The sequence below is a fragment of the Abramis brama genome (assembly GCF_963993115.1).
Source record: "Abramis brama genome assembly, chromosome: 18".
NCBI classification, from domain to species: Eukaryota; Metazoa; Chordata; class Actinopteri; order Cypriniformes; family Leuciscidae; genus Abramis; species Abramis brama.
The window spans coordinates 23182456-23207427 of record NC_139980.1 but is presented as its reverse complement, the minus strand read 5'-3'; the positions used below and the strand labels follow the sequence as shown (position 1 = coordinate 23207427).

The following is a 24972-nucleotide window of genomic DNA, read 5'->3' as shown; positions in this document are numbered from 1 at the left end:
TAAGATGGTGCTCCACACCATGCTTCACGGCAGATGCAGAGAAAGTGGGCTGAGTGAGGGCTGGGAAACTGGCAAGTGGACGGTGGAAATCATCGGAAGCTGAGAGCATGCTAGACAATCGTATGGAGTCGGCCCCGCTGAGCGTGCACGTATATGAACAAAACGTGACGGCGTCAATCAGACGGCAGTTCTTTATGTCCACCAACAGTCCATGTGCACACAAAAAATCAGCGCCGAGGAGGGGGACGGCAACCTTTGCTGTAACAAAGTCCCAGCCGAACTGCTGACCTCCGAAACACAATTCGACGTACCTCATTCCATATGTGTGGATAGGGATACCATTGGCAGCTTCCATAGGGGGGCCGTGGCTGTCGGTCAACATGTCCAAACTGGATGCAGGCAGGACGCTCTTCTGTGCTCCCGTGTCACACAGAAAACAGCATCGGAGATGCTGTCGTGGATGAAAAGCAGCCTGCCTACACGGCCGACACTCATGGCCACTACTGAGCGCCGGCCCTGGCGTTTCCTGCACCGCCGAAACTGCATGGTGACCGGCATTTGTTAGCCGTAGTTACAAACTTTGCATGGTAGAAACACAACCCTGAAGGCTGTTGGGGGCCAGAAGACTGTTGCCGACGAGAAGTGGTTGCAGCGATGAGTGTGGAGTCGTCCCGCGAAGCGATGTGCACAGGAAAAAGCGCAGCCGCGCAATGTCCCTGACTCGCCAGGAAAAATTGATCAGCCTCTTCAGCCAGTCTCCGACAGTCAGTGATTGTGGTGTTGGCAATTGCAGCTCTCACTTGGGAAGGCAGCTGATGCAGAAAAAGCTGGATGAAAAGAAAATCGGGTCTGTGCTCATCCAAAAGATCCAGCATACGGTCCATGAGCTCAGATGGTTTGCTGTCACCCAGACCTTGAAGTGAGAAAAGCCTGCTGGCTCTCTCAGCATCCAACAGTTCAAACGTTTTCAACAGGTGGGCTTTGAGTGCTGTATACTTCTCAGTTGCCGGAGGATTTGTACGAAGGCTCACCACTCTGGATGCCGTTGAATTTCTGAGAGCCGACACAACGTAGTAGTATTTTGTTGTATCCGCGGTAATCTCACGCAACGCAAACTGCGCTTCAGTCTGGGCGAACCATGCCGATGCCGACGATTCCCAGAATTCAGGGAGTTTGAGGGTGACAGCGTTCGCGGTCATGGTTGTGTCGTGTCTCTGGATATGTCCAGCAGACTAATGTCAGGGTCACCAGTGTGGAAATTGCAGTAATTTGCAAGAGACAATTTCTCACGTTGATCACACGAATGTGTGTGTCGTTTATTTAAATGGAAAAACACAGAGTAAACAATGGCGTTGCCAAGCGCCCCACGTCTGACACACATTCAGAACATTTTAAAGGGACCGTGATCCCTGAACAGTTATGAAGAAACACGCTAAGAACAAAGTGCTGCATTTATAATCAACAGTGTATAGAACTACGCTTAACAACAAAGGTGAATTATGTATGTCACAATCACTACACTTCCTTAAAAAGTGATGACCCGAGTCTGAGTAACATTCACACACAAATCATGTCACAGTTGTCATCATGGTTATGTTCTGTTTGCTTTGTGTTCTAGTTTTGGTTTTAACCCACCTGCTCGTCTGTCTGTGTGCTTTCCTTGGTTACTGATTTAAGTCACACCTGTTCTGAGTTAAGTTAATCATCCCTCGGTGTATTTATAACCTTGGTTCAGTATTTGTCCGTTCCCGTCTCCTCCTATGTTGGTTGTTACGTTCATGTTTTTGATAGTTTTTGTTACAATTTAAATTTGTTTAAATCAAATTATTGCTGCAACTAAATACAGCCTTTGATTTCACCCCTGCTGCCACCCAACGCTGCAACACTTCTATTGCTACCAAACATGCTATTTTAGAATTTGGCTGATCAAGGTTACTTAGGGTCTGTTTACATGACACTGTTTTCAACAGAAAACATATAACTCTTTATGCGTTTTGGCCATTCGTTTACACGACAATAGCGTTTTGGGTGCCTGAAAATGTAATGTTTCATCGTCATCTAATGGCCCGGCAGCAGAAAACTGTGTTTTTAGTCATTTTCGCGGATCCGTGTGAAAGGGGATCGTTTTGACAATTGTGTATGTGGAAAACTCAAAGGAAAAACTTCTCTGTTTTAAGCAGATTGTTGTTGTGTAAACATACCCTTAGCTGCCTACTTTGAGAAACAGCGTTTGTATCGGAAACATGTCTATAATGGCTCTAGCTCTAAAATGTAGCTTTGGAACACAACTTGAATTTGTTCTGATCCACAGAGAATGTACCAGTAAGGAAGTTTCCCACACTCTTGGGTACCCACTAGAGCAGTATTTCCCAACCCCAACAGATGGCCTCAATTCGCTCTCTGTTGCATTTCCGGTGGGGAGTGACTATTAGACCTTCTAGACTCTCAACAGCTGCTGGTTGGGTAGGTGGGGGTTGGAGCAAACTTACAGAGCATAAGACGCATAAACCCCTCTCTCCATTTAGACCATTTTAACTGTTTGTTTTCATAGCATATTTAACACTGAAGTTACCTGATGTTTAATGTAGCATTAGATTTAACACAGCAAGTCCACACCCAAACAGCCAAGTCAAATATTTCCTTCAGATAAACAACTATTGACGATTCTCAAAATCTCCAGTAAGAACAGCCCATAAGAAAATGCTATTGCTCTAAAGTTCTGATGTTTCATTTAAGTCAAATTTATTTATATAGCCTAGTGCTTTTCATTCTACACATTGTTTCAAATCAGCAACTTTATCTCTGATATTTTCCCTTTAATTCTTCTGGAGAGATAAAAACACATAAATGAGGTACTCAATGTCATACAATAAGAACTAGCATAGCCTCGCTCAAATAATTTGAATGCTGAATTTGATTAGAAATATTAGAGCATATTGAAATCTCTTTTGATTGCTGTCTTTAGTATCTGATAATTTTGAGTACATACAGAGTTAAAAAGAATGCAACACTATTAAGGAAATTGCTCTGGATAAAAGTATATGTGCAACATCTGCAAACAACATGTAATAAAGAAACTGAAGTGAATCATTTTAGTTCTATGTTTATTTTGAAACATTTAGCACATGATGTTAATTCAAAAGAGAGGTCTTACCCTGTAGACTGTGTTAAACTGCTGCGATGAAGCTGTATGCGTGAGTGCTGACAAGATGTAGAGAACGCAGATAGATCCCAACAGCAGAGAGGCCATGATTCCCCCTGCAACTATTCTAAAAGCCCAGCAGTGTGTGTGGTTGTGTTCCCTGCTGTAGAGTCTTTCTCACATCTACTTCTTCCCAGGCTATTTTTTGTCTTTTCTCAAGCCTATGTAGTTTGTGCTGCTGTTCTCTTCTTCTCTCGCTTACGCCCTGCCCTGCCAAGCTGGACTTCCTCCCTCGAACACCCCCGGCCCCCCTCTTCCTCACTCACACTTTTCCCTCACAAGATCTTGAATGGAAATCACATGCAGCTGAGGAAAAAAATTAGTTTAAAGAATCCAAATTGAGGGAGTGGGACTCTTTATGTATTCTACTGTAACTTCTACTGTTGTTACCCTAAAGGCGAATAAATGTTGCCTGATTGGCAGAGAGAAAGTAATGGTCAGCTCACAGTACCCTTTGACCTTGGCTGTGGCCCTCCCCCTCCCTGTGGATGTCTCTTGACCTCTCTAACCCACTGGAAATGCCATCTCCTACAACACACACACATTTAGATGAGATGCATGACAACATATTAGGTACAAAACTGGGTCAGTTTTCTACTCTTTGGGGTTTTTTTGTTTGTTTTTGGTTGTTTCTTTTTGGTTGTTCGTCCAGTGATTCTTAGTTCATGGATTCCTCTCAATTCCTGGAGACTTGTCGCTCTGCACATTTTGAATGTCTCTCTTATCTGACACTCTCCTAATGAGCTGATGATCTGAATTAGGTGTGTTAGATAAGAGAGAAATAAATAAAATGTGCACAGCAGTGGGGTGCCAAGAATGGAATTGAGAACTACTGGGGTAGTCACTTATGAAAAGTGTAAAATCTGTGATTATAGTTTGTAGTCTCTATCTGAGATTTTAATGTTTATAGTTCTATCACTTTTAATTCACCCAAAAATGTAAAAATTGTCATCAATTACTCACCCTCATGTTGTCACATTTCACTCATCTTCAAAACACAAATGAAGAAATTTTAAATGAAATCTGAGAAATTTCTGTCCGTCCATTGACAGTCCATGCAACGAAAAAGAAACCTAAATTATATCTCTTCGTCACATAAAACAATCGTGTCTCTTCAGAAATTTGGACTAACCACTCAATTCGATAGATTAGTTTTACTATCTCTTTATGAACTTTTTGAAGCGTCAAAGTGTTTTTTTACTGCCAATGGAGGGACAGAAATCAGGGGCATCAATTGGGTATGGCAGGCTACCTTGGCTGCCTGGTCAGGTCAATGATAAGTAATATATTTTTTATTGCAGGATTAACAAGGTTATATTACTACGTGTAACATATAATTTGTAATTGTTTAATAAAAGAGAAAAGCAAGTAAATTGCGATCCGGTTGTTATATTTGTGTCATGTGAGTTCAAAGGAGCTGCAAATGTGTCTATTTACACCATGATTTTGCAGCGTTGAGTATTGTAGTCAATCACAGCATTTCTGTTGAAAATAATGACCAATCAGGGGTGTTTAAGTTACCGGTAATGAGAACCTGCTCAGTATTGCTCAAAATGTTGAACGAGTTTGTTTAACGAAAGTTTAAGTTCTACGAGCACACAAATCCTCTAAACAAAAAAAAAAAAGATTGTAGTCAAGATGGTGTTTATACGAGCAGGACAAAACTGTACCCATATCGTAACTGAGTCCCATACTACCTCCAGAAATGTTGTTCTCTGAGTCACAGCCCCAGGCACCTCAGATCGTGCAGAACGACATCTCGATGCCGAACCGCCATCTCTTCTGACTGTTCTAGAATGAGCCAGTCGTCAATGTAATTGAGGATATGAATACCCTGAAGTCTTAGTGGAGCTAAAGCAGCATCCATGCATTTCGTGAAGGTGCGAGGGGACAATGCTAGGTGGAACGGAAGAATCCGATATTGGTACACCTTTCCCATGAAGGTGAACCTCACGAATATCCTGTGATGGGTAAGGATGGATATGTGGAAGTACGCGTCTTTTAGATCTATTGTGACAAACCAGTCCTCGTACCTGATCTGACTCACGATGACAGGTATAGTTAGCATCTCTTGGGACCGCCCTCAGAGGCCTGCACATCAGGACCTCTTAGCCGAAGCCTTCCTTGCCTGAATGACAGTCCTCAGATCTGCCTTTGGTTTGGAGGACTTCGGCTGAGAATGTTGCCTTGAACCCCAGGCCTTTTGTGTGTGTGTGTGTGGGGGGGGGGGATCTGTCCTTCTCCCCAATGCCCGACAGATTCAGCCACAGGTTTCTCTCCATGGCTACCAATGCTGCCATGGAGCGGCCGATGGCACGGGACGTCTCCTTGGTAGCACAGAGAGACAAGTCTGCCGCTCGACAGAGCTTTTTAACATCGTTGAGCACAACCTCCCCACTGTCGTCCATCTCTTTAAGGAGGTCGGCCTGGTATGCCTGCATAATCCCCATCATATGCAGGCATGCACCAGCCCGACTCACTGCCATATATGCCTTACCCACCAAAGCCGATGTAGTGCGGCAGGGTTTGGAGGGCAGCGCCGGAGTCTTTAGGGATGACACAGCATCGGGTGAAAGATAAGATGCTAGTGTGTCTTCCACCCGCGGCATCACTCCATAGCAGTTCTCTTTTGAGCCCAAAATCGAGGAATAAATATGGACATTTGGGGTTAATGGGGTTAACAACGGCTTAATCCACGATCTCGACACCTCGGTGTGGAGATCCGTGAAAAATGGAAGGCTCGAAAAGGAACTTGGTACACATCTCAAGATCTCACTTATCCAATTACCACCAAATTTGGTCAACATGAAGTCAAGACATTGAGGATGCTAAATTGAGAGCGGATTTTTGATATCTTGAATGGTATGGCCGTGGCGTTTGTAATGAATTTATGGCGAGAAAAGGGAAACAGGAAGTGTGCTATAACTTCTGCTTACATTGACTGATTTGGATGAAACTTCAGCTGTGTGTTCATTGTAGGAGGCCAATCACATGGATGTGACAATTGTGAGTCAAAGTCATAGCGCCACCAAAAGGCAGCAGGAAGTGTGTCACTTTTCAAAACGCTTTGAGATCACCCTCTGAATTTGCTTCAAAGTTCATCAGTATAATGTCAAAACACAGCAGATGTAGGCCTGTGAAAGGATTCTTGATATCTTAAATATGTTTGCCATGACAACATGTCAAACTTCTAATATAAACTGTCAAACTAATATTCTTGGATGTTTCTGAGACTCTTAGCATGCTTCAAATTGCATGAAACTCGACACACACATTAGAGTTGGGGAACTTTCTAATTTACAGTGACTAGAGTTTATATGATTCACACCAAACTTTTTCAACATGATGCAAAGACATTGAATATGCTAAATTGTGAACGGATATTGGATATCTCGAACAGTGTTGTCATGGTGAGGGATTCAAATAATGTCAAAAAAGGGTAAGAGGAAAAGTCCCATATCTTATCTAGTTAATGTTATCACATTGGACTGAAACTTAGTGACTTTGTTCACAAAGGGTACACAGCAAAATCCCCAGTGTTAAATTAACACTCAGTGTTTATATGAGTCCACACTTGGAGTGTTATAAGTAACACTGAAGCAGTGTTAAAGTTAATGAGATAATTAAGTGATTAATTGAGTGATGATTGAGCATTATTGAAGGCACCTGATATTAACAAGCAGAAACACTGAAGGAGAAAACGTAATTTGTTTGTTACCATTATGGTGATCAGTGTTTGCTTTAGTTGGGCTGTTGACCCTTAAGTCATTAACTTTAGATTTTGTTTGGCTGCTGTACCTGAGTTATAACAGCCAGATGAACAAAGACAAAAGGTGATATGATGGTGTTGGTTGTGTTTTAAAATAATCATTATTTCACAATCATTTTACCTGAATCACTGAACTCATATAGAGCCCCATTTCTGAGTTAGATTTACTTTATTAATTATAGCAGCACTATCCTTGAAAAGCATAATATTTTTAACTTTTACAATGTAATCCAAATCATTTCTTAAAAGTTGTTCACATCCAAAAACTGTTTTTTTTTTGTTTGTTTTTTGTTTTTTTAAACAGAGACATCAAGAATCAGCCTGTGAATCTCAACAATGGTGACAATTATAAAGCATGTTGCAGTGCATTCTGGGTTCCACCAATCAAAACTCATTCATGGCTCCCATCATGCATTGCTGCATGAATAAATAATGAGCTTATGTTCAGAGTTGATCTGTTTGTCACCATTGTTGAGATTCATACGCTAATTCTTGATGTCTGTGTGTGCCTACCTGAAATACTTTTTAAGAATTTTTTTTTTTCTTTTTTTTTTTAATTGATTTGATCATTTGGATTTAATTGAAAATGCTAAAAATGGCATGCTCTACAAGGACAGTGCTGCTATAATCCATAAAGTAAACTTAACTCAGAAAGTATGCTCTCAATGAGTTCAGTGATTCAGGCCAACTAATGATTATGGTAAAACACAACCAACGCCATCAGATCACCTTTTCTCTTTGTTCATCTGGCTGTTATAACTGAATTACAGCAACCAAACAAAATCTAAAGTTAAAAAAGTAAGGGTCAAGAGCCCAACTAAACTAAACACCAATCACCATAATGGTGACCATTCACATTAATTTTCTCCTTCAGTGATTCTGCTTGTTAACATCAGGTGTCTTCAATAATGCTCAATCATCACTCAATTAATCACTTAATTATCTCATTAACTTTAACACTGCTTCAGTGTTACTTATAACACTCTGAGTGTGGACTCATATAAACACTAAGAGTGTTGATTTAACACTGGGGATTTTGCTGTGTATAACTACTTCTTAAATGTTTTTTGACAATTTCTGGACTTTTTTAGGGAGGGTTTTGTCACCTTGTTACACTTGTGGTGTTCTCGGTCAAAAATGGCCAACAAAAAGTAGCTTATAAATCACTCATTATACTATATTATCACCCAATATTGGATTCAATCTTTTTGTCAACTTGTTTTCTTTCAATTAGGACTGGTTTTATATTTCTGTTTGCATCTGATTAACAGTAGGCCTCATTTATTTCAGAGTAAGCATCTCATTTTTTGAGTAAAAAAAGCATTATTTCTGAATAATTTTCACAATATTCATTAAAATATGAAAATAATTTGCACTGTTGATCACACTAGTCTTAGACCTGTGCATGTGTGGATACATGCATACACACACACACACACACACACACGTTAAAACAATTCTTTTTCAAAGAATGTCTTCTTTTCTCTTCAGTTGATTTCATCTTAGCTGAAGTCAGTTGAAGTTCTACCAGAAAGACTCGGGAGAATAAATACTGTGACAATTATACATTTATTAACAGCCCAGCAAGCAATAAAGTTCTTTGGTGTAGGCCCCATCCGTAGCTCGCAATCTGAGGGTCCGGACTCTGCATATCCTGCCTGAAGACAAAGGCAGGGGCGCAGCCGACCCCCTGTGAGGTATGGGAAGGGACCATCCTGGTGGTGGTGGTGGGGAGGATGGTGGGAAGGATTCGTCTTGGAGGTGGTGGGGAGGATGGAAGTGAATGGAATAAACAAATAGCATCTGCGAATAGCATCTGCGAACTCAAACGTGTGTAAGTACCAATCTTTTATACCACGAGTATAAGAATGTGATTGGATAGATGAGAAGGTCAAGTGACATAACAATTGAGTCTTCCCGGCAGAACTTATGCTAAAGCTTTCATTTCTACCAGAAAGACTCGGGAGATAAAATGATATAACAAGAGTACATTTATTAATAGCTCAGCAAGCATACATTTTATAAGTCTTTGGCGTAGGCCCCGTCCTTAGCAAGCAATGCGAGGGTAACGGAATCTGCAAATCCCGCCTGAAGATGAAGGCAGGGGCGCAGCCGACCCCCTGGAGGTAAAGGAAGGGACCATCCTGGTGGTGGTGGGGAGGATGGAGAGAAAGGACCATCTTGGAGGTGGTTGGGGAGGATGGAGGTAATTGGCGCCGTCAGTATCTGCGAACTCAGACGAATGTAAGTACCATTCTTTTATACTGAGAGTGTTAACACATGATTGGTTAGAAGTGAGTTAATTCATGACGTGCTGATTGAGTCTTCCTGGCAGAACTTAACGCTAAGCTTACATTTCTTGTGTTTCTGCTCGTCTCTTTTTCTGTTCTCTTCTTTCCTTCAGTGATTCTGCTTGTTAACAGGCTTATTAAGGCTGAGATGACTCCAGTCCATATGTAATATACACAGATTGTGTGGCTCAGATAAGGTCCAGTTCTGGTTTATTTCTTTGCTCTTGGCTAACATGTGGCATTGCTATGGCCTGCTTGTGGCCCAGATCTGGCAAACAGGAGTGAGCCACCCAAGGGCCGTCATTCCACGCTGCATGTGGGCCAGATCATCTTTCCACGTGTGTCAGATGTGGGCCGCATCTAGGACGTCACAATGTTGCTATGTGGGCAGAAGCGCAGACATTGAGTTAAGTCACGTCAAGTCACCTTTATAAGGTGCTTTTTACAAAACAGATTGTCTCAAAGCAGTGATAACAGGAAATGAACGCAACAAAGATTGTTTTGGCTGTACAGCAGCGCTAAAAGAAAGTCATTTACCAGTTTAGATAAGTTCCGCGTTGATTCATTTCCATTGTAAAAACCATGAATTATTAATTTAGGGGCCGTTTACACAACACTGTTTTTAACTGAAAACAGAAACCTTTTTATGCGTTCTGGCCATTCATTGGTGGCCTGAGAATGCAAACTTTGAAATAGGTTTCAGTGTCAAGTTTTTGAAAACAAGTTTTGAAAACGACATCGTTTCCATCTCTGTGTAAACTTAAAAAAATGTGAATCTGTGAAAATGGTGACGGAATGCACATGCGTATTACATGTTTAGTCTATAGGTATGTGCTTTTGAATGCGTATGTGTGCAGGGCGTAGTCTTTCTTCACAAAGTGACATGCAATAATACAGCGTTTTTAGTCTCTTTCGTGGATCCGTGTGATGGGTAATCATTTTGATCATGTTGTCATCTGTACAGAGCAAAAAACTTTTCCGTTTTTTGTACATCATTGTCGTGTAAACGTACCCTTAGTTCAATTATCGATACAGCAGCTCTGTTCAGTTCTCATACAATGTTGTCAAGGGGCAGATCTAAAATATTATGAATAACACATGTCCCCAACTGAGTAAGCCAGAGGCGACAGTGGAAAGGAACTGAGGAAAAAAACTAGCAAGACAGAAAACAGGAAATGAAGGCAAACTAAACAACACAGGGAACATGTGACAATAAATAAATGGTTTTTAATTCCAGTCACTCGGAGAGAGCTCCATGAACAGAGTGGTGGGTCACCAGGGTCGGAATTTAGAACCACTGCAATAAATGCTAAAAAATATATAAATAATTATAATGATCTTAATAATTATTTATAGGCAGATTATTCTTTTTATATATATTTTGTGGAAGACATTTTGTTGATTCATCGTACAGATCTTGATAAAACTTCAACATTGATTTTATAAGTCATTTTAACAACCATTCAGCATTAAAGGAGTAGTTCACTTTAAAATGAAAATTAACCCATGATTTACTCACCCTCAAGCCATCCTAGGTGTATATGACTCTTCTTTCAGACAAATACAATCGCAGGTATATTAACAACCAATTGTTGTGGCAAAAATATTCATTAAACATTCATCACTGCGTAAGAGACATTTCTGATTCAAATTGTCTTTTAAAAAGTATTTACTCTTGCAAGAAGGCCTCATTTGCCCTCAGAAGTCACAAGTACAGTCTGTAAGCAAGTGCGACGACGGGAGGAAGGGCAGAAGAGCCTTTATACTGCTTTCAAGGTCTTCTGCTCACAGGCTCTTATCTATACAAGGAAAGGCTAGTGATTAAATGTAAAAGTACATTTAATTAATACATGCAGTTATAATAGTCATTACAATTCAAGTCTTAATCATAACTGGTCAAATCTGACAGTATTTTTACTTTCTTTAGACCCTATGCTTTAGACAATATACAATATCACTGAATATTACTGTTAAATACTATGATAATGCTGTAAATGAGTCTTACCTGTCGCGACATTCCCTACTCTGCCTTTTATTATACAATAACCTTTTTATCATAGTAAAATCTACATATCGTTCCCAACAAAAGTACTGTTTAGCGTAAAACATGTTGAAGATTAGTGGACAGGCAGACGATTAAGCTATTTCCTCACAAGCGGTTTATTCGGTGTAGTGAAGCCTCTTCTCCATTGACATCCATTAAAAGAAACAGTCTCTGGTCTCCGCCCTGCATATCAACAACAGCCGAGCGTTACCATTAGCTGTTATACACAGATACAGATAGCTTTATTAATCCCCAAAGGGCAATTCAGTTTCTACAGTACACCGTCTAGACAACCATTCACACAGCCATAGTATGTAGTATATAACAAGGGTAACATGATAGGGTCCGGGTCCAAGGACAGTTTAAAATAAAAATATACTATAAAAAGTAAATAGAAAATGAATTGCACATATCCGTAGCTCCTAAAGTGCATAGTGCCAAGAACAGATCAGTCCATAATTATTTCCTCAGCTCAGTGTTTAACAGCATAATTGCTGAAGGAATAAATGATCTTCCATAACGGTTTGTCTTACTAGGGGGCTGCAAGTAACGCCGACTTGATGGCATAAGAACAAATTCATCTCCCAGAATATGATGTTGGTTCATCAGACTTTTTACTTTTTGAAGAACACGTTTCTCCCAAAGAGAATTTAGGTCGCACATTTGGATTCCAATAATTTTGGAGCAGACTTTCACAATATTATTTAAACAGTTTCGGTCCTTCACTGAAATGTTACCAAACCAACAAATGAAAGAAAAAGTAAGAAGGCTCTCAATATAAGACAAATACACAGTGCACAGTATAGATTTAGAAACCCCAAAGGAATTTATCCTGCGCAATAAATGTACTCTCTGCTGGGCCCGTTTGACCACCGATTCAGAGTTCCTTTCAAACTTCAGTTGAGAATCAAAAACCGTACCCAGATATTTATAATAATTTACGATCTCCACATCCTCGCCATTGATCCTGCATACTGAGGTATTTGTCCCTTTTTTTCTAAAATCGATAATGAGTTCCTTAGTTTTAAGAACATTAAGGTCAAGAAGCCTGTCATCATACCACTTTACGAAATCAGGAAGTGCACGTCCGTGATCTGACTCTGTGCCATGGAGGAGTGACAGCAGAGCAGTATCATCAGAAAATTTAACAAGAAAACTGTCCTCTTTAGGAGACCTACAACTATCCGTGTATAAAATGAACAGTAGCGGGGAAAGTACACAGCCTTGTGGGGAACCTGTGTTGGAAACTTGGGTTTTTGAAGTAACCCCATTTACTAAAACCCTCTGTGTCCTATCAGTCAGAAAGTTTAAGAACAAGGCTAAAAGCTGGTCGGGCAGATTAAAATAAGAAGCAAGCCTCTCAATCAAAATGAGAGGTTGCATTTTGTTAAAAGCTGATGAGAAGTCAGCAAATAAAAGCCTGGCATGAGATTTGGGTTTCTCCAGATGCTTATAAAGTGTGTCCAAGATAAAAAGCTTAGCATCATCCACACCTTTATTCCTCTGATAGGCAAATTGAAGAGAATCAAGTTTGCCCTCGACCAAGATGAGAACCTCTTCTTTTAGGATTTTCTCTAGGTTTTTTACTACAAGAGAAGTAAGCGCCACAGGTCTGAAATCTTGTAATTCCCTAGCTCTATTGATTTTGGGGATAGGAATAACAATGGAAGATTTCCAAATAGTTGGTAGCTTGCAGTTATCAACACACATTTGAAAAAGATGGGGAAAAAACACCACTGAGTTGTCCAGCACAGTGGTGTAATGTGTGACCACAGATAAGGTCCGGGCCTGAGGCTTTCCTCTTTTTTGTTTTCTTAAATAGAACCTCAACTTGTTCTTGAGATATTTTAATATCACTACATGGTGTCAAGGAGTTTTTCAACCTGGAGACATCATGCATGAAATCAGACGTTTCAAATCGTAAAAAAAAAAGTATTAAAAGCATCAGGCAAACAGTCATCCTGAACACTGTTAAGGCTGATCTGCTGCTTGGGTTCATTACCATACTGATTAATTGTAGCCATAGATTTAATCCCACGCCATGCTGACCTAAGGTCGCCATTTACATATTGTTTTTCTATTTTTTCCCTATACTTACTTTTGGCTTTTACTATTTCAGCCCTAACCTCTCTGGATACAGACTTTCTCTCCAATGAGTCACCAGTAAAGAAGATCTTTTTTTTCTTATTAATCACTGTTTTTAGATCTTTGGTAACCCATGGTTTATTGTTGGGGAAGGTGATAACGGTTTTGACTGGGATAACAGTGTCCACACAAAAGGTGACATAGGACGAAACAGTGTCCGAAAGTTCATCAATATTGTCCCCACAACCATCGAAAAAACATTTCCAGTCCGTACACTCAAATCAAGCCTGGAGGGAGGATATACTGTCCTCTGTCTAGAGCTTAACAGTTTTTGATTCTCCCTCCCAACGTCTAATACAAGGTTCATACGTTGGCACAAGGAAGATGCTGTTGTGGTATGAAGCCCCCAACCCTGGCATGAGAAGAGACTTATATCCTTCCTTTACATATCCAAAACACAAGTCCAGTGTGGTATTTCTTTGCGTGGTTATACAAGTCACATATTGGTCATATGACCGCAAGACCTTGTAACAGTTCCAGAGTGTGTTCACTATTACTGGCTGTCTATAGCTGTTTTGTAATTATCTTCCTGGTCACCAGGGGGCAACGCCCTCAGGTAAGGGGGATAGAAAACCCATATAAAGAAGAATGAGTGATCTAGCTAGAAAGGCCATATGGTGGCTTGATTTGGAGAGGACTCACTCTTTTTACTTAAGAGGGGTTTTGAGTTAAGGCTCAATGTTTATGCCTCTTTTGGCTACTATTTGAGGAACAGTGTGTTTGCAATACTCAATGTAGGCCATATTTCCTCAATTGTGTTGTTTGGTGTTACCCGGAATCCTTGTGTTCAATACGGACTTAACCCCAGCATCAAATCTTCTTCGATTGGATTTCTTTGGTGGATTATTTATATTTTTTTCCAACCTGGCCCAGAGGACTACAAGTTTTGGCTGAGTGAGTTTTTTTCGGTGATGAGACTGTGGTCGCAACTGGTCTAATTTTGAACTGAACTTTTGTGCACTAACAATTGGACTGATCATCGCTGGATGGCAGGTTCATTATTTCCATTACACACATATTATCCATATTATCCTTTTATGGTTTTGTGTTTACCTTGTATGGACTGAACTACTGTTGAAGGTCTCATTGGACCAGGTTTTGGGTGATTGTAAGCTATTATTGCTTTATGGTGTTGTGATATATTGTTTTGATATATATTCATTTTGAGCTGGTGGTTGGCAATTATATTTGGATGTGATTCCCCCCTTATTTTTTTTTGTGTTTCATTTTTGTCTTTGATATTAGACGAGTTGTCACAACCTTGTCCAAACGAACATGGTTCATATCCCCCATGTAAAATTTAGGAGCATCACTGCAAATAGTATCCAACCGCTGAGATAAATCCACAATCACTTGTGTGGCTGCAGTAGCGTTAGCACGGGGATGACAGTACATCAGCGTAAAAAACAGCTGAGGGAACTCACGTGGTAAAAAGAACGGTCGTAAGGAGAGGGTGAGTAACTCAATATCAGGAGTACAGATTTTTTCCCTCACATGAATAATTTTACAGTACCTCTGATTTACATAGAAGCAGGCTCCTCCACGGCTCTTTCCTGTCGTCTCCCTGGAGCGGTCCAGTCTGATGGGACAGCCGAAACCAGTGAGCGCCATCTCGTTATCCAGGTCGCTCTCATTTAGCCAAGTCTCAGTGATCCCCAGCAGGCAGCACTCTTTAATCTCTTAATTTTACCAGGCTCTCCAGCTCGTCAATATTGCGCCTCAAGGACTGCGCATTAGATAAAAAGACCGAGGGCAGAGGGGGCAGCAGGCGTCGGTCATCAAGACAGAACTTATTAACTCTACGCTTGATGCCTCCCCTCCTACCTCTTTTCCTCCGCGGTGGCCGCCTTGGGGGATTCCGGTCAATATGGAGAGGCACAAAACCTCTGCCGGTATTGTGATCGGTATCTCACCCTCCGTTGAAGAACGTAGTGACAAGAGAAGCTCTCTGGTAAACACAAGACGATATCCATGCTGCTGAACAGCCATCGCCCCTCGACAGGTGCAGCAAACCAGCGTAATGATAAAAACAAGTAAAAAAAATTGCGAAGACGACCCCAAGTTCCACATCTCTGTACTCCGTCATTATACACACATGCACACAGCGTTCAAAAATCGCTTAAAACATAAACATAAAACATAGAAAACCACATAAAACAACCAAAAGACGATGCTTGCTGTAGTGGGTCGCACACAAGGGAGCGCCCCGGAAGCGGAATGCTTTTTTTTGTTATGCTTTTTTGCTAAAAGTTGCAGACTTGATTTAAGACTTTAGTACTCATTTATATGTAAATCCATAATTATTTTTGTTTTCTTTGAAATGTGATTAAAGTGTGCTACTGTCACAATCACGTTAGTTTGGACTTCTTGTGTTTCATCATCTGCCTTAATCATTAATTTGTTGTCACGGACACTAATTCCATTCAGCTGTGCACTCAATCACTATCATTATCACCTGTATGTTCGGTTCTGTTTCAGTTCAGTGTCTGGTGTCATCTATTGTGGATGTGTTGTATGTTGCTCTGTTTGTTTGGATTACCCTTGGATTTATTAAATATTACCTTATTGCCTTCATCTTTGAGTATGTTTATACATCCAGCCCCGAAAAGAGCTGAAAAAAAAGAGTATGTATAGTTAAGTGCAGGGTCCTGTTTACAATTATTTGGCTCAGATTTGGCGCATTTGTTGTTGATCTGAAGGGATGGAATGTTTGCTTACTTCTCATGGCTTGTGGAATTGTTTTTCTCTTGGAACTTGAACAGGAATTTAGATACTGCATGCTCCTCTAATTAATATCAGATGTGAGGGATCAGGGAAAAGAGAGAATAGACTACAATGCACAGCAGTAAGTCATTTATTTGTGTGTGACCACAGTAATGGAATAAAGAACAGACAGTATTATAGACTGACAGAAGAATGCATTGATATCACTGTCAATGAGTCCATTCATCTGGAGGAGCAAATAGTATTCAATGTCCAAGGTCAGACCATGAACACGCAGCTGCTGTCACACACATTTTTTCAACTGTATTACATAAAGTGGGCTCATATAGGGAGGAACTCTGTGGAAGCTCTTGAATTATAATACTGACGCCAACCTTCCCCTCTGTGACCTCTGACCTACAACCCTACAACATGGTTCAACTGACAGATATTTTAAACTATGGTTTAGAATTCACTAGCTGTCTTGTGGGTTTATCTTATGAAACACTTGCGATGTTCAGACAGTTAAGTTTAAGTATATGACGACATTACTACTTCAGCCTGTAGCAATTAGCGATTAGGGAAGGGAATTAGTATTTATTATAAATATTTCTATCAGCTGTAAGAGGTAACTTTCAGTTGGCAATTAGTGTATTCAGATGTGGAGAAAGGTGACCTAGTATTAATTTGTTAACACTTTAGATTAGAATAATGGTCATTCATTATTAAGTATCAATGGAAGTAATATAGGACAAATGAGCAGTACTACATTAAAGGGATAGTTCATCAGAAGCTCATCCGTATATGCTTGACGAGCGAGAATAAACCTCTTGTGGAAGCTCAAACGTGCTGCATAACACGAGAATGAACCTCATTGGTTCTTGAAGTTCAAACATGCAGGGTAACACAAGAATGAACCTCATTGGTTCTTGCAGAGGCTCAAACGTGCTGCGTAACACGAAAATTAACCTCATTGGTTCTTGCGGAAGTTCAAACGTGCTGCGTAACATGAGAATGAACCTCATTGGTTCTTGCGGAAGTTCAAACGTGCTGCGTAACACAAGAATTAACCACATTGGATGTTGTGGAAGCTCAAACGTGCTGTGTAACATGAGAATGAACTTTATTGGTTCTTGATGAAGCTCAAATGTGCTGCATAACACGAGATTGAACCTCATTGATTCTTGATAAAGCTCAAATGTGCTGCGTAACACAAGAATGAATGACATTGGTTCTTGATGAAGCTCAAATGTGCTGCGTAACACGAGAATGAACCTCATTGGATCTTGTGGAAGCTCAAACGTGCTGCGTAACACTAGAATGAACCTCTTTGGTTCTTGAGGAAGCTCAAACGTGCTGTGTAACATGAGAATGAACCTCACTGGTTCTTGCAGAAGCTTAAACGTACTGCGTAACACTAGAATGAACCTCATTGGTTTTTGCAGAAGATCAAATGTGCTGTGTAACACGAGAATGAACCTCATTATTTCTTGCGGAATCTCAAACGTGCTGCGTAACACGAGAATGAACCTCATTGGTTCTTGATGAAGCTCAAACGTGCTGCGTAACATGAGAATGAACCTCATTGGTTCTTGCTGAAGCTCAAACGTGCTGCATAACATAAGAATGAACCTCATTGGTTCTTGCGGAAGTTCAAACGTGCTGAATAACACTAGAATTAACCTCATTGGTTCTTGCAGAAGATCAAATGTGCTGCATAACACAAGAATGAACCTCACTGGTTCTTGATAAAGCTCAAATGTGCTGCGTAACAAGAATGAATGTCATTGGTTCTTGCAGAAGCTCAAACGTGCTGCGTAACACGAGAATGAACCTCATTGGTTCTTGCTGAAGCTCAAATGTGTTGCGTAACACGAGAATGAACCACATTGGTTCTTGCTGAAGCTCAATCGTGCTGCATAACACGAGAATTAACCTCATTGGTTCTTGCTGAAGCTCAAACTGCTGCGTAACACTTTCTTTTCTTTCCTTTGTTTATTTATGTAACACTGCTAAATACAACCGAGGTTGCCCAAAGTGCTTTACATGAAAATAAAAAGAATAAAAAATAAAACATGCATATTAACAAATCTCACACCACAGACACCACATATACCACATTGAGATTACCTGTTATAAGCGGTCAATAAAAAATTGCACCTTGAGCAAGTTCCTGAATACTGATAAAGATTTAGCAGATCTAATAGATAGATCTCACACGAGAATGAACCTCATTGGTTCTTGCTGAAGCTCAAACGTGCTGCGTAACACGAGAATGAACCTCATTGGTTCTTGCTGAAGCTCAAACGTGCTGCGTAACATGAGAATGAACCTCATTGGTTCTTGCTGAAGCTCAAACGTGCTGCGTAACACTAGAATGAACCACATTGGTTCTCAAGAGTCAAGCGAACATGCTTGAGCTTCTGTTTGCCATATCTGATGTGTGAGTTGATGAATGTTTATATGTGAATAAAAGCATAAATAAAATCTGTTCAACATATAAAGCGATCGAGTCTCTTCAGAAATTTTGGACTAAACCGCTCAATTCATATGTATATTAAACCCTATACCGACTAAGCTATTGAAAGAGATGCTTCCAGAGGTCATAGATCCTCTTCTTAATATGTGACCCTGGACCACATGGGTCAATTTTTTGAAATTGAGATTTATACATCATATGAAAGTTGAATAAATAAGCTTTCCACTTATATATGCTTTGTTATTATAGGACAATATGTGGCCGAGATGCAACTATTTGAAAATTTGGAATCTGAGGGGTGCAAAAAAATCTAAACATTGAGAAAATCCCCTTTAAATTTGTCCATTAAAGTTCTCTATTGTGCTGCATTCACTCACTAAAATAAATGTTTTATATATTTACAGTAGGAAATTTATAAAATATCTTCATGGACAGTGTTGTGCAAGTTACTTCCAAACTGTAATACATTATACATTACTTGTTACTGTTATTTAAAAGTAATTCTTTACCTTACAATATTACTGTCTCAGAATTGTAATGCGTTACATTACTCCTGTATTACTTTTGAGTTACTTTCACCAAAATAACTACAGAAGTAGAACTTAACATTCTAAAATCAAATGACTAGGGCTGTAAAGATATGTCATATGAAACCGCGACACTCAGATCCATGAACCTCACACGCGGTGTGAGAAGGCAGAATCACGTCACGACACACCCCTTCCAACCCCCAGAGTTATCCTTCCCCATCCAGATCCAAAGCTACCACATCTTTAAATTACTATTAGTATTATTTGAAATTAACATTATAAAATACGTAGACCTACACCACAAAACTAGTTGAGGATAAATTCTTTAAAATTGGGCAATTCCAGTAGCCTGGCTAACGTCAGACCTCTTCTCATTGAGACGTGGTCTGGGAACCACATGTTCATTTTCTCGTATTTGAGGCGTGGTTTACGAATGCCCAGAGCCGTTTAATGGGCGCTACGAATGTCTATCAAATGCGCCTGTACATAGCTCATAGCAAATCGTTTCAATTATATCAGATGACGTATGTAGAGCGACAGAAATTCAACGAGGAAGAAGACGAAATAAACTTGCGTTCTAAACTACTTAGAACACTATCTAAGGCTGCATCGAAAGGTAACTTCGCTTCTGATGCCATGTTGGACCCATAGATATAAACAAACTGCTTCGGTGTGTCGCATATGTAACGTACTAGCTCAAGAAAGACGAAGGCAGATAAATATAAACGTTTAGTTTAATCAAAAACTCACTGGATACAAGATTCTCAGGATACAGGCAGGACAGCAAGCCACATAACACAAACAATACCGGACACTGAACTGAAAACAAGCAGGGACTAAATACACAGGGGTGATGAACATAAATGACAGTGTCCATGGAAACAGATGGGTGGCGGGAAACAGAACAAGGAAACAGGAAACAGAAGAATACAAACTAAAAGTCCATGACAACAAAGCCAAAACCGTGACATAACGCCCCCTCCCGGTAGGCGCGACCTCGCGCCGTAACAGAAGGAGACAGGGACAGAAGGGTCCTAGGAGGTGGGCGAGGTGCCGCAGACGAGGATCCAGGAGATGACGAAGAGATGACCAAGGAAGCAGGAGGAGGTTCGGGCAGAGGACGGCTGACCGGGAGGAGGCTGAACAGAAGGGTCCAGGGTGGTGCTGATGATGGTGAGAGCCAGTGGAGGGCCTTGAGCAGGGGCGTGATGGAAGTACCCCAGGCCACAGCCAGAGTGGCACCCCACGGCGGCGTCGACGGAGGGAGGAGCCATGGAGAGATGGTGATGAGGGCCGGAGTGGAGAAGACGACGGCGAGGAAAGAGCCTACCGCATAGCCGATGAGCCGAGGTAGTGGAGAGATGGTGGAGAACCAGATGACCGCGACGGAGACGCAGCGACGACCTCCCGAGAGCGAGGGGGGGATCCGGAGGTCTGAGGGTGAGCTGGAGCGACCGAGTGCGTAGGTGGAGCCTGAGGAAGGGCAGAGCAAGCCGTAGCAGAAGGGGTGGAGGACCAGAGCATAGCGGAGGGGCCGTAAGTCCGCAGCAGAGGTGAAGTGACGTCTGACCTCGGTGGAGCCGACGTGCCGAGGGAGACCGGCGAGACCGAATGGCCGATGGTCCACGGCGAGGTCGAGGGAGGAAGGAGCGCAGGTTCGGGAGCCAGGTCAGCAGGTCGAGACAGATCGTAGCAAACCGAGGATGTAGGCGGAGCCGTGGGCTCAACCAACTCAGGCGAAGATGGCTCCCGACAGGTCCGAGGTGGTATCCCACTACTGAGAGGCAAAGGTGGTACCGAGGGACTGAAGGGTGACATAGAGGGCTGGATGGTAACGAGGGCTGGAGACTGGGGTAGAGACTGAAGTCCAATGCAAAAACCAAAGAAGAAAACAGTGTTCGGGTTGTTTAGGAGAGGCGGTGGAACAGGCGGATGACAGACAGGTTCAGGATAAACAGGTTCAGGCAACAAAACAGGTGCTAAACAAATCTCCTCTCCAAACTCAAAGTCAAATGGTGTGCTTTCCAGAGACGCACTCTCAGTAGCGGGGGGGTGGGCGGGGCTCACTTCCGAACCCTCGAAGTCCACCAGTACTCCCTCGGCGATGGATGGCTCGGCCGGCTCACACACCTGGTCAGGCGCGCGCTGCTCGGGCTCCGTCGTGATGTGGTCCTCGGTTGCTCTAATAGGCGCGGGCTCGTACATCGTCGCGGTCTCCGTCGCGCTACCTGCGGTGGGCTCAGGTCGATATCCCTCGCCGTCTGGGTGGCTCTGGCTGGGCACTGGATGGGGAGTGGGGCTGGCGGCATCCTCAACGGTGAACGCAGATCCGCAGGACGCCAGCACCCACTCCACAAATGAAGCGAAGCTCCCTCGAGGACCCTCCCCGGACAACTGTGCAGTAGTGACATGGTATCTGCAAGGATTCCCAGTCAGGATTTAGACCGTACCATAGTACTAAGACAGCTTTCAGAGTCACAAATGGTTTGCCCTTATCATCCAATCGTGGTTGTATCTCTCTATTAGTGTTACTCGATCTTAGTGCTGCATTTGATACTATTGACCACAACATTCTTTTAAATAGACTCGAAAATGATGTTGACATTAGTGGAATTATCAGTTATCAGTTTGTAGCAGTAAATGAAGAAATGTCTTATCTATCACAAGTTCAGTATGGAAGAAGAAGAAGAAGTTTTATTTATATAGCGCCTTTCCATAGCTCAAGGTCGCTTTACATTGTAAATTACAATACATTTAAACACTCACACATACATTACAGTCACATAGGATACAGATAGTCACATTATCCAAAATGCATGTTATATAGATATGTTTTTAACTGGGTCTTGAAAGTAGCCACAGATGAGGTATTACGTAGTGTGAGAGGTAGCGAATTCCACAATTGAGGAGCATTAACACTAAATGACCTTCCACCTACAGTAGACAGCCGGAAACGAGGGATGGACAATAAACCAAGTTCAGCTGATCTAAGGGCCCGGGCAGGGCGGTAAGGGTAGAGTAGGTCAGACAAATATTGGGGAGCAAGACCATTTAATGCTTTGAATGTTAAGAGCAATACCTTAAAGTGGATACGTGATGCCACAGGTAGCCAGTGAAGTTCATGAAGCAGAGGAGTAATGTGAGCAGAACGCCTAGTGGAGGTGAGAACTCTTGCTGCAGAGTTTTGAACATACTGTAATCTTGAAATAAGTTTTTTGGGAAGACCAAGAAATAAGGCATTACAATAGTCCAGGCGTGATGTGATTAATGCATGAATTAATGTTTCAGCATCGGCTAAAGTGAGAGAAGATCGTAGACGAGCAATATTACGAAGATGGAAAAAAGAGTTTTTAACAATAGAAGAAATATGAGAGCCAAAAGATAGAGTTGGATCGAATAAGACACCAAGGTTACGAAATGATGACGAAGGCTTAACGTGAATTCCATCAATATCAAAGGACTGGTCCATCCTTTTGACTGAGGCAGTTGAACCAATCACTAATATCTCGGTTTTCTTATCGTTTAATTTGAGGAAATTCAGGGACATCCAATGCTTGATGTCCCTGATACATGCAGTGAGTGAGTCAGGCAAAAATGGCCTATCGGAGCTGGTGGTAAGATAGATTTGAATGTCATCAGCGTAGCAATGAAATTTAAGTCCATGCCTGCGTATGAGGTCACCAAGTGGATATATATAGATGATGAACAATAGCGGGCCAAGAACCGAACCTTGAGGAACACCCTGTGTAAGTGAAGCAGTGGCAGATCTAAACCCTTGTATAGTGATGTAATACTTTTTGTCGCTGATGTAGGAAATGAGCCAGGAAAGAGCAGAGCCAGTGATGCCAATATCAGAAAGCCTAGAGATCATTATTTCATGGCAGACTGTGTCAAAAGCAGAGCTTAAATCAAGGAGCAACAAGATGCTTATCAGCCCTGAATCCATGGACAAAAGAATATCGTTAACCACCCGAAGAAGGGCAGTTTCAGTGCTATGTGATGGGCGAAAACCAGACTGAAAAGGTTCAAAAAGACCATTACCATCCAAATGCGAACGCAATTGTGAAGCAACAACCCTTTCAAGGACTTTGCTTAAAAATGTTAAGTTGGATATTGGTCTGTAATTGTCCATATTTAGGTGGTCTAGGCCTGTTTTTTTAAGAATGGGGGTCACCGCAGCCATTTTTAATTCTGCTGGAACAATGCCAGACGCCAAACTACAGTTTATCATGTGTGTTAAGAAGGGTGCAACCTCGGACACACACAACTTAAGCAAAACAGTAGGTGTAGGATCAAGCCGGCAAGATGTGGAATTTGATGTCACAATTAGGTCACTTATGGCAGCAGGAGTAGTTAGAGTGAAAGCAGAGAGATAGTTTGTTGAGTGAGCGGAAGCAGCTAACTTTAAATGAACATTTGAGTCACTTATATGAGGAGTGTTTTTGATAATGGATGCAGTGATTGACTTCAATTTATTGGAGAAGAATTGAGAAAAGCTATTTACAAGCCTTACAGAGCCCGAAATAACATGTTGTGGTGGATTTGTGAGTTTGTTAACCATTGCAAAGAGTGATTTGGGCCTGCACTTGGAATTCCTAATGGTAGTGGTGAAATAAGAGGATCTAGCATCGTTAAGGGCTGTACGGTACTTAAGCAAGTGTTCTTTAAAAGCCAAAGAGTGCACGACAAGTCCAGTTTTCCTGTATAGTGTTTCTAGGCGGCGACCCTCAGTTTTTATTGTTCGTAGTTCAGGAGTGAACCAGGGTGAGGCACGAGTAGATGGAACCAGTCTCGTTTTAACAGGAGCATGGCTCTCAAGTATTTGAGACAAAGCGTTATTGTATATACAGCAGATTTCTGACGGACAGTTAGATAGCAGACATTCTGACAAGGTGGAAGCCCTTATTGAAGCAGAGAAGGAAGATGGATTCACAGAGTTAATTTTACGATAAGTCAGCATTTTCTTCAGTGGTGATATAGGTATTGGAAAGCTACAACTGAAGCTTATGAGCTTATGATCTGAGAAAGCAAAGTCAGAACCTTTTACAAGGATATTATTTAAGCCAGATGTACATAAGAGATCCAGTATATGACCCCTGGAGTGAGTAGCAAAAGTTACATGTTGAGTTAGGTTGAAACAGTCCAGTACAGACATCAATTCATTGCATTGTGCAGTGTTTTCATGTATATTAAAATCACCAAGCAGAATTACAGATGAATAATTACCACAAACAAGAGTAAGTAATGCACTAATCTCAGAGAAAAAGTCAGACGGACATTTTGGAGGTCGGTAAATTAAGATTACAGCCAGTTTCGTTTGGCCAGTCATTTTCAGCGCAAGGTATTCAAATGCTGAAACATCATGAAACTCGATCTTAGAAATTTGAATGGTCTCACGGCAAACTACAGCCAGCCCTCCACCTCTACGATGAAGACGCGGTTGAGAGAAATAGGTGTACCCAGGTGGAGTTAGGAGGTTTAGGTTGAAAAGGTCATTAGGAACCTGCCAGGTTTCCGTCAGAAGTAGCATGTCCAGGTTTGTGTCAGTGATTATGTCATTCAGCACTGATGCTTTATCATTTAGAGAGCGTGTGTTCAACAGCGCACATTGCAGGTCTGAAGATGCGCGTCTGCAGGTTCCAAGGTCAGGATCAAAACACAATGATCTTAGATTTCCAAGGTTAATGGAACGATTTTCCAGCCGTGTTGTATCCGACGCACGGGTGTTGGTACGGACAACTGGAATGTTATTAGAAGAGGAGTAATGATAATTCCGAAGTTTCTTCCGCGACCGGTGAATGTAGCGCGG

The 24972-nt window shown here is 41.5% G+C and overlaps 2 protein-coding genes across 2 annotated transcripts in view; both read right to left on the bottom strand.

Moving 5' to 3' along the window:
- Positions 1-3409, bottom strand: part of lama4 (laminin, alpha 4) — a 95824-nt gene extending 92415 nt beyond the window's left edge. The window contains exon 1 of the mRNA XM_084091114.1: positions 3155-3409. Coding sequence (XP_083947240.1) covers positions 3155-3250 — 96 coding nt within the window. The 5' untranslated portion in view covers positions 3251-3409. The remainder of the gene's footprint in view (positions 1-3154) is intronic.
- tube1 (tubulin, epsilon 1) overlaps positions 1-24972 on the bottom strand; it is a 212764-nt gene that overhangs the window by 153944 nt on the left and 33848 nt on the right. The window lies entirely within an intron of this gene.